At 32.4% G+C, this 11,668-nt stretch overlaps 1 protein-coding gene across 1 annotated transcript; it reads left to right on the forward strand.

The window, feature by feature from the left end:
• Nucleotides 1-1,439: 1,439 nt before the first annotated feature.
• On the forward strand, nt 1,440-6,348 carry LOC143576147 (PR5-like receptor kinase). Its single transcript, XM_077060315.1, has 5 exons — nt 1,440-1,495; nt 1,572-1,628; nt 1,705-1,713; nt 4,898-5,329; nt 5,412-6,348. Exons 1-5 carry the CDS (start codon nt 1,440-1,442, stop codon nt 6,346-6,348), a joined length of 1,491 nt encoding a protein of 496 aa, XP_076916430.1.
• The last annotated feature ends 5,320 nt before the right edge of the window (nt 6,349-11,668 follow it).

Below are 11,668 nucleotides of genomic sequence, written 5' to 3' on the forward strand. Positions count from 1 at the left end.
AGCTAGTATTTATACTACAAAAGATTAATCTTTTCTCTAGACAAGATTAACTATTTGATGGTCATGTAGTATGGGACATTATCAATAAGTTTGACAAAGAGCTCATCCACTTGCTTGGTAGATCTAGATGGGTAAATCTTGATCTTGAATAATAGATATTCATAACAATATTATATATATATATATTAAAAGAGAACTTCTTACTGCATTGTCACATGTAATTCATGCATTAAAACTTTTTTATGCTATACAATCTGTACCTTTTGTGTATACCACGTGTGTCCCAACGTGTCAGATTACACCGACACTACTGTTTACTTTTCCCTATCTTCTGTATATTCTATTTACTAACTTCTATCTTTACACCTCCTGCCTTTTCTCTCTTTCTTCATCTACGGTTCCACCTTACAACCATCATCTATTAGGAAACCCTAGGTAGCGGCGATGGTCTGATGATCTTTTAGTGTCGGAAGGGGGTGGATTTGGAAACCCTAGGCGTAGTGCTGGTGTTTTGCATCTGTGCAGGCGCCATAGTTCGTGGTGGTGGGAGAGGCGGCTGACCAACTTTGGCCTAAGTTTTGCCGCTTCCTTTAGGATAATTTGCTCAGGTGAGTTGTTAGGGTTTACAAATTGTGTATTAATTTTTCTGTTTTGCTTGGATTCTTTGTTTTCTTGGTTTATAGTGTGCTAAATGCAGTTTTCGTTTGTGTCTTGAAATCTAATTTTACATAAATAGAAAATGAATTCATGTCAAAAAGCAAAAATTTACAATTTTTGAAGCTATGCCTTTCATGAGTTTTGACTGTGTCTAAGTGGTCTTTTGTTTGTGTCTGGTTTTGTTTCTGTTAAAACTTTACATGTGTTGTGTATATTTGTCCTTTTTTTAGATATGTTCTTGACATTCAAGAGTTCATCCATGTAATATTTGAGCTATCTAAACTTTGAAAATGCTAAAAATAGCCACTTTTAGTGTCCAAAGTGTCATGATATTATAAAATAGTACAAGATGTACCATGAGTTGATGTCAAAATTAAAATTTTCAGTTTTAGAACATTACCTTCCATGAGTTAAGGCAGAGCGATACAGTTTCTGTTTGTGGTTTATTTTACTTATGTTATGTTTTCCATGTTTTTGAGTATCTTAGAACTCAATGACAAATGACAAGTTGCATTTTTTTAATATGCTAAAATGAATCTTAAAGTTGAATAAGGCAGGAATTTGTGTTCACGGCCAACCTACTACTGCCGGGTTCTTTTTGGGAACCCTAGGTAGCGGTGGTGGTCTGGTGGTGTGATCAGATCTATTTGCTTTGTGTCCCTTTATGTGGTTGTTGCCGAAGTATGTCTATTTTTGGCATTTTTATAGTGTTATATACACTTTGTTTTAGCTTGAAGACGTCGGTAATTAAAATCTTTAACATTTTTGGGTTGATAAAGGCTATGATGTTGAACTTGGCTTCATCTGAGCTTCCAAGTAATCAGGAAGATGCAATCATGTTTGTGTTCAAAGTGTGAATTTACATGATCTCCCATAACAACATCTTAAACCATCATAATTTATTTTCTATGAAGTGGCATTCTTTTGGTTTACACATGTTGGGCTGAATGGATGGATATACCGTCAAAATGGTAAGTTGCTTGATATATACAAAAAGTCTTCTAAAATATAGTTTAGATATCTGACATTTTTTTTGTTTTAGTGCAGGGTCATGCAGTAAGCTCTAGAGGCATGTTCTTCACACCGCACTTTTGTTCTTCATGAGTTATTTTCTTTTTAAACATTCAGTTTATTATTTTGTACGTTTTGTTCGTCATTTAAAATTTTTATCATTCGAACGGTTTTTGGCTTTATGTGTGTACGATGTGTGAGGAGTGAGCCGGGTAGATGTTTGGTCACGCTCATGTTGTAACGCAGAGTTCTTATGTATCATTTGTATTTAAAATGTTCTCTTTTAATGGTTTTATGGCGCCTCCCCACCCCCGCAACGCGGGGGTCGTAATACTAGTTATAATAATATGTTAACTATGCCAAAACTATTGCTTGAAATAAAACCATTTGTTTATTAATTTATGCATAATTTTGGGTATAATAACCTTTTAATTATGTCAAAGTGGATATTTAAAATAAAACTCGCATTAAAAGTTTTTAAATCTCAAAATACTTTCTAGGTTAATGTTTTTTGAATAATTCAAGATTGTATTAAAATATTTTAATTATGTCAAAAATATTCCTTAAAATAAAACTCTCGGATCCTTATTTTATGCATAGTTATGAGCATAATAGTAGTAAAATAATAATATGATGACTATCTCTATATAATTCTTATCATAAAATTCATTCATTCCAAGGATGTACATAGAGATTTATAATTTTTTATAAGTTTGTGAATTGTATTTGTACCTTTATTTCTCTTATAAACAACACATTGAATTGATTTTGTAGTGATTTTAGTTTTCTTCTTTGTAAGTATAAAAAATTACAAGACATTTCTTTCTATTTTGATGATTGTTTAATAAACAAGACTTTATGACTTCATATATCATGATATAGTTTTTATTGATATATCTGTTTGGCTTCATGGATTAATTAAGAAAAATGTTTTAGTTATTTTTTGTTGTATGTTATTTTATTTTAATAAAAACAACAATGTAATACCTTATAATGAATGTAAAATTATGTGTTCTTATAAATATTACACTATCAATTCATTATTATTATTATTATTATTATTATTATTATTATTATTATTATCATTGTCGCTATATATATTTATTATTATACCTTTAATGTTTTTTGAATAATTCAAGATTGTATTAAAATATTTTAATTATGTCAAAAATATTCCTTAAAATAAAACTCTCGGATCCTTATTTTATGCATAGTTATGAGCTAATAGTAGTAAAATAATAATATGATGACTATCTCTATATAATTCTTATCATAAAATTCATTCATTCTAAGGATGTACATAGAGATTTATGATTTTTTATAAGTTTGTGAATTGTATTTGTACCTTTATTTCTCTTATAAACAATACATTGAATTGATTTTGTAGTGATTTTAGTTTTCTTCTTTGTAAGTATAAAAAATTACAAGACATTTCATTCTATTTTGATGATTGTTTAATAAACAAGACTTTATGACTTCATATATCATGATATAGTTTTTATTGATATATCTGTTTGGCTTCATGGATTAATTAAGAAAAATGTTTTAGTTATTTTTTGTTGTATGTTATTTTATTTTAATAAAAACAACAATGTAATACCTTATAATGAATGTAAAATTATGTGTTCTTATAAATATTACACTATCAATTCATTATTATTATTATTATTATTATTATTATTATTATTATTGTTATTATTATTATTATTATCATTGTCGCTATATATATTTAATTCAATTTCACGCGTATGATACACAGGTTACTAACCATTGAAAGATATTAAAATTTTACATTATTGTTTGAGTCTTCGTCTTCAATTCTTCCAACGTTATATAAATACATTTTTAATATGTGACAACATTTTGTTCTAAAAGTTATTTTTATACACATAAAATGTATAATAATATCGTATGAATGTTTTTTTTTAAAATAAATCAAACACCAAGGTTTGGTTTGCAAATTATAGTTTATAATTAATAGTATATAAATATATCAAAATCTTATTATAAAAGTAATAAATAAAAATCATTATATAATATAACTCAATTTACGTATTACATGTTATATATATTTTTTATTTTTATTATAACTTTCATCCGCGTGTAACACGGGCTTTCATTATTAAACATGTTATATTTTAATGATATATTTAATTTGGATAATATTGTTTTTTTAATTTTCAGGCGGTGAAGCAAAATGAGTTTCTTTTGTTAGAATATTTGAAGAAGTTGATGATGGTTTAGTATGAAAAAACATGTTTAGATCTTTTTGTTGATGTTTTTTTTGTGGTTTGGTGTACACTAACTTATTGTAACCTTAAACTTTTAATATCTAGACATTGTAAATTGTTAACGTTTTGGTCCGAAAGTTGAAGAAGTTTTGTATGATTGAATTTGTTGTTTAAATTTATTATGTTTGTTGACATGTTTTTCCACCCGTGTGTAACACGGGTCTATACCCTAGTATAAAATATGAGAGTGAACCCATATATATTTAATAAGTGAACACATGTCCAAAGTGGAATTTTAGTCCAGTGGTAAACATTCCAACTTGCTAATCTAAGATTCCGTGTTCGATTCCCGGTTGAACACCATTTTTTTTACTTTTGTATCGTATTTTTATATGTGATAAACCTTAACCACCCGAACCGTTAAAACGACCCGAAATCGTCAAACCGAACCGAACAATGAACCCACTGAAAAAAATTCTTAGATCCGCCATTGTGTATCGTTGGATGAAGATGTTGGATTCATGATTATAGTTTATGTTAAGGGTGATAATTTTTTAGATTGTTTCGTTGAAAAGGTTTAAGATTGGTTTGACTATTTATATAATATATTATATATCTTTAACGCCACTAGCAAGCTCCCACGGTCGAATGAAGCTCTAACGGTCCAAAAAGACATCTGTGTGGTCTTTGTGGCCTAGCCAAGGGAGACCCGGTCATATGTGACGCGGAGGGGAGTGGGGCAGTGTTCCGTGAATGGGCTGAGCGCCACGTCGGCACCCACCCAGTGTGGTCACCGCCCATGTATACTGCATTGCCTTATGTGTTGCATTTGGGTCATGTTTGTATTCGTATCTAGCTATACTCGCTAAATTTTGTATCAATAAAATTCAAAATTTTGAATATTCATCTCCTTCGTTTTTCTGTGTTGACTGTGGGTTAGTATTAGTATGTTACCATCTTTATATGTTACATAATACAAAATTATTTAAATTTCACAGTGTGGTCGATCATAAAGAAGAAGGTGAGAATTCTCTGAGTGGTCCTATCCCTCCTACCATTGGGAAGCTGTTGTGGCTAACCTCCCTTTACCTCTCCCAAAATCAACTCTCAGGACCCATTCCTAGTGAACTTGGAAATTTGAATTCTCTTATTGAGTTGGTGCTTAGCGAAAATCAACTCAGTGGTTTCATTCCTTCATCTTTTGGTAATTTAACATCTTTAAATCTCTTATACATGTACCAAAATGAACTCTCTGGGCCAATCCCTAGTGAGCTAGGGAATTTGAAGTCTCCAACTCAGCTGGTGTTGAGCCAAAACCAGCTCAATGGTTCTATTCCTCCATCTTTTGGTAATTTAACATCTTTGAATTTCCTATACCTGGACGATAATCAACTCTCTGGGGCCATCCCTAGTGAACTAGGGAATTTGACGTCTCTCGCTCAGCTGGTGCTGGGAGAAAACCAATTCAGTGGTTCTATTCCTTTATCACTAAAAAAACTGAGAGGCCTACAGGTATTCCTTTTCACAAATCCAGAATATTACAAACTCTTTTAAAGTCATACTAGGACAGGGTGGCTTTGGATCAGTGTACAAAGGTTCATTAACCAATGGAAACCTAGTGGCAGTGAAGGTATTAAGTGAATCAAAAGGTAATGGTGAAGATTTCATTAATGAAGTTGCCAGTGTGAGTAGGACGTCCCATGTCAATATTGTCAATCTAGTGGGATTTTGTTTAGAGGGTCGTGGAAGAGCTTTGATCTATGAATTCATGCCTAATGGATCCCTTGAAAAGTTCATATATGGTCGGGGCTCTTCAGTTATTAGTCAACTAGGGTGGGAAAAGTTGCAGCAGATTGCTATCGGGATTGCTAGAGGTTTAGAATATTTGCATACGGGTTGTAATACACGGATCTTACATTTTGACATAAAGCCGCATAATATTCTTTTGGATCAAGATTTTTGTCCTAAGATATCCGACTTTGGACTTGCTAAACTATTCCCTGAGATGAGAAGCGTGATATCCATGTCCCATATGAGAGGAACACCAGGGTATATAGCTCCTGAACTATATTCTAGGAACTTTGGTCCGGTCTCCCATAAATCAGATGTGTATAGTTATGGTATGATGATCCTAGAAATGGTTGGTGGAAGGAGAATCGTTGAGGTTGAAGTTGATCATACAAGCGAAATATACTTTCCTCATTGGATATATAGAAAAGTTGAAATGGAAGAACTTGGACTAAATGGCATTTTGAACGATGAAGAGAACGAGATGGCAAGGAAGATGATTATTGTGGGTTTGTGGTGCATACAAACTAATCCGTTGCACCGCCCGGCTATCACCAAGGTGCTGGAAATGTTAGAAGGCAACTTAGATTTATTGGAAATCCCTCCAAAACCTTACATGTTTTCACCACCAAGATTAAGTGATATCTTAGCTACAGATTAGTTGCATTCCTATGATTTTACTTTCACCTTATAGTGTTTGTTTCATTTAAGTATGGCTATTATTACATTCGTCATTTTCGGTTCGATTTGTATTTGTTTCCGTAACGTAAACCCGATCCGTTTTGTTTTTCGTATATTTAGATATTAATAAAACAAAGAATATTATGTTATAATCACGTTTCATACTTGTCGTTTCGTTCCAAAGTTTTTCACGGTGTTCATGTAAGGCCCCGGTTCTGGTGCCCTACTTTAGCGTTGGATTTACTCATAAACACAGTTCTAAATTTCAGAGTGAATTAAAACTTTCATGGAAACATTAAACCTTCAACCATATATTACATAATCATTCTTCTCAAGATGTCAGCCTGTAACAACTCGGTTTCTCCAAACTAATATTTATTTATCCCGACTCGTTTTTATATTCGGAAAATTTTATCCGTAAAATATCATGTCTATCTAGTAATTATTATATAAATTTAAAAAGTTTATTATATCTATCTAATATCTATAGTTTAACTTTGAAATATATACATCTTCAACCCAAAACTATACTTTAAACCTATCTTGTCTCCACCTCAATACTTCAGGGACTAATATGTAAATCTGCCATATATATTATAATATTATAACTCTACATGGTCCAACCAGGTACCCATACCCGACCCACATCACAACCCGGACCCCTTCGTTTTCCTTGAACCATAATTCTCGTAACAGTTTTGGTAATTAAATCATGGGTATTGATCCTCATACCATAATCGACGCACCGACACCTTTAATTTCGTTATATCAATCAAACTTGATCCGTTTTCCATATTAACCAAACCGACATCAACTCATTCTTATTATACATGATAACAATCATAATAACCTAATTAAACCCACTGGAATTATCTTTATACCATCGCCGTCAATACCCCCTTACTGAATTAGATTATAATTGACGTCTTTATCATGTTCTTGTTATGCTTCAAGTCGTCGCTGCCGTGGTCAATTAGACATACGCAAGTCATCAGTAAAGGTAATTGATGTGTCGTTTTTAGTCGTATGTGATCCAGGTTCCAAAACCCTATGAATGATTGAGCAATCAACAACTGGTTTGATCGATTAAGCAATCTAGGGTTTCTATGTTTTCTGGTTCGCGTTTGGTTTTGTATATATATATTCAATTCTTTGCTTTAACCACTTAACACCCTAGCTCTGTTGGCTACGGTGGTGGTGTTGTTGATTCAGACCGCTAGGGGTCGCAACTTCGAACCCCCTAGCCCGCGTTATTTGTTATTTTTTTGATATTTATTCATTTAGAACATTTGTATTAATATAAATAACCAAATAAATTAATATTATTAATACTATAAGATCATAATCAATTTATATTTTGTAAAAGCCGACACTTTAACTTGTCACGTTTTCAAACTTTAGTTAAAACTATATATATGTATATGTTTATATGATACCACGTAAATTAATATTTGGATTTAATATGTATTTAAGATGGAAATTTTTATACTTATATATCTCACCAAATTAAGTAATTTGAAAAGATATGTTTTACTCATATACGAAGTATTTTTTATAGTAAAATATTTTATATCATCTTTATATATAATTTAATAAACTAATAATTTCACATATAATATCTTTAATATAATTATATTAATTGTGATTAAAGAATATAACATGGCTTAATAGCTTTATAAATATCGAACTCGCTTATCTGTTCTAGTTTATTAACTTAGCGTATCTCCGTATTCTTTTTCCTTATTAGGCCTTATCGTCAACGTGCGTGATCCGCTTTCGTCATTTTTATTGTTATCTATTCACTATTGTTCGTCTATTGAGGTGAATACCACATTCCCCTATTTTACTTGTTTTCCACGTTTTGGGGACATATGCGTAAATATATTTCTCATATATAATTATACACAAAACTACAACTTTGTCTTATGTGTTAACAACTTATACCTTACTTGTTTATGTGCTTATTTGCTTTGTATGCTTCCGCATTCGGAGAGGTCCAACATAATCTCAGTCTAGTATGATCATACGCCAGTCGTTATAGCCTTTGTGCTTCTCGACATCTCAGTTATACTTGCTCATTTGGTTATTTTGTTATTCTCATGTGACTTGTTGCAACTATATATTTTTGTTATATACTATATGTACATTTAAACTGGTGTGTTGCTTACTCAACATTGTGTTGACAAACTATATTATTTTCAAAGCATATGCAGGTTATCGTGTGACGTGATTATCAAGACTGTTTGAAGCAACTTAGGATGCATGTTAGAGAAAAGATACAAGAACTTAATTTTGGATGTTTAATTTAATTGTTTATTTATAACATTGATGTACATGAATATTTGTTTTATTTGAAATTATTAAATAGATATTGAAACTTATATTGTGCATGATAGTAACCTTGAGAGCTGTAAAAATCAGTTCGCGCCCCGGCATTTCCGCCGTAGGTTGGGGTGTGACACAGCGTCTTCAGTCCAATGTCATGTGTCTACCTCAAGCTACCTGCCTTAGCCTATTTACATGCGTGCATACTAAAAGTCAACTACGCTGAGTGACTTTTAGTAAATCAGGTAATATACGTTACGTTCACATATATATGTATCCAAAGACACGTATTGTATACTTAACTTATCTTTCATTCATACACACTTGCATTCTTACTTTATTCCTTTCATACATTACTTATTTCTTGCGTTATCTTACTAATACATACATAAATATCTCTACGTTGTAAAGAACATTTCGCCCTACTTCCTTAAGTATTATTAGGGCCCGGTTCCCTTCCTGCCTCTGATATTATTAGGGTCCGGTTGCTTCTTACCTCGGATATTATTAGTGGCCGTTTCCTCATGCCTCGGATATTATTAGGGTCAGATTCCCTCATTCCTCAGATATTATTCGGGTCCGGTTCCCTCTGCCTCGGATATTATTAGGGTTCGGTTCCCTTATGCACCAAATAACCATACCATACCATATACATACATGTGTTCATATACGTTTACTTGTATACTTCTAATTCTTTCTACTTTCAATATCATTCATATATCATCATTAAACATACAAATAGCATACACTTATCACTTAAAGTAAGTTCATTAACAAAATCACATTAATTATGCACACAACCCCGAAAACATAACAAGAAAATGGGGCTAGAAACTCACATGGGTCCTGTATCTTTTATAATTTATTGTAACACCTTTCTACAGCTGAGCACGACTAACTGTATAATGGATACATGTGTTAATTAACTACTTCCTATATAAGTCTTTCTACTCAAGTCGTCAAGCTAATCTATCTTACGGCTAAATGAATCGAATCGAATAGGCTAAACGAATCGACTCAAGTTTAGAAAACAAATCGAATTGAGTTTAGAAAATGAATCGAATCAAATATTCAAACTAATCGAATCGACTATTCAAACGAATCGAATATTCAAACGAATCGAATGTTCAAACGAATCGAATCGAATTTTCAAAAGAATCGAATAGAGTATTCAAACGAAACGAATGTTCAAAAAAATCGAATCGAAACCCATTTTCTAACGAATCGAATCTCATTTTTCAAAAGAATAGAATTGCATTTTCTAAACGAATCAAATCCCACCCGATAACTTTCTTATCACCAAGTTTGTCCGATTTACTGTCCTACCAAGTTTCATGCAAAACCGACTTCGTTTACCCGTCCTTTTCACGAACTGAACACTACTCGTTTTACCCGAAACAAATCAACGTGCCGATTTACTAACAAGTTCATTCTTTATCAATAATTGTGACCCGATCTATCATTCTTCCAAGTTTCATGCAATACCGTACACGAAAAGAGAATTTTTTTTTAACAAAATCAAACCTTTAAGGTTTATGTTCGAAATCACTCAAATAGACCAAAACCATATCAAACGAACTTGGAATTGAGTGATTCCAGTGTCTACAGAACCTTCTTTCCATGATCTAAAAATCCATCTGCTCTTCGTCACCGGAAACAGCCGCTAAAGTCACCGAAAAATCAAAACAGTTGCCGGAAATCTTCATTTTAGCTGTTATGGTTTTGCTTATAAAAGCCGGACTTTCTGAACTCTGATCGAAGATCTGATCAGTCCGAATCTTCATCTATATTCCATGAACACTCAGTTAAAATTTGAGACTGATCTGATGGTTAGATTTTCGGGAATTATTGGATCTTTGTGGGTTGTTCTCTCAAAAACTGGAATTTGGGTTTGAATGAGATTGGAGGTTAAGAAGATTATAATGAGATGGTGGCTACATTTATAAGATAGGGGTAGAGTTTCATGTATAACTTTTCATCTAATGACACTTATCCCCCTCATAGTTTAGATAATTACATTTATCTTCTATAATTTAATTGACCCAAATCATTTAAATACCGACAAAACTTGGGATGTTATAAGTCTACCCACATTATAAGAGGTTTCGTCCTCGAAACATGCTTAGTCATAGTAAAAGGAATATTTCATGTATTCACATCGCTTTTTACCGGTTTATCCTTTGTCTCACAATCATCGAGTGATGTTCATTAGTTTTAGTTGTCCACGGTAGCTTGTCCTTGAAGTCCTCGATGATACATTTCCTTATCCAGACTTTGCAAGTCCGTATCATTTCCTCAAGAATGCTCTTCTTTATTTTCCTTTAAATAGAAACATTGCACTTACTATCATCACACTTAGCACTGAATGAACCTTCTGTCCAGTTACAACCTTTAGCAAATATATTGATTTTCAATGCATTCAAAACATAGTAATTTCTTAAAAGGAAGCCCTCCAGTTTTCTCCTTAAGGGTTATTTCTTGAATTCCATTTGTCCATTCCTTAAGATAGAATAACTCTTGCAATTCTTAAATACAACTGTTAGCAACTTGGCGGATAACTCCTTAAATCGCCATTTAATTCTTCTTCCATATTTAGCTCTTTACTAACACATAAGGTTCACGAGTTATAGCTGTCTAAGGTAGCTTGATCATGAAGTCCATGCTGATAAATCTTCATTTTCTTGACTTATCAACTCTCGTCTTGTCCTATGAATCCATTGTTGTCTAACATATCATATCTATTTAACTTATCCAACTGTCTTCCCGAGCATATCCTGACCTTCATATGGACATTTATATATTATACTATCTAGATGACTTCCCTCTCATGATCACATGATTATCAGTCACAACACTAATCACTCGTGTTAAGACTCAATCCAAATAAACGTAAGTCTAAACCATCGCTACACTTTTCTTGCATGTCTTTCCATATTTTGTCCTTGGTTCTGGCATCCTCTTACGATGTGACTTTT

The sequence above is a fragment of the Bidens hawaiensis genome, unplaced genomic scaffold (assembly GCF_021521415.1).
Source record: "Bidens hawaiensis isolate Kalapana, Puna unplaced genomic scaffold, B.hawaiensis_p1.1 tig00028004_1, whole genome shotgun sequence".
In the NCBI taxonomy this organism is placed as follows: Eukaryota; Viridiplantae; Streptophyta; class Magnoliopsida; order Asterales; family Asteraceae; genus Bidens; species Bidens hawaiensis.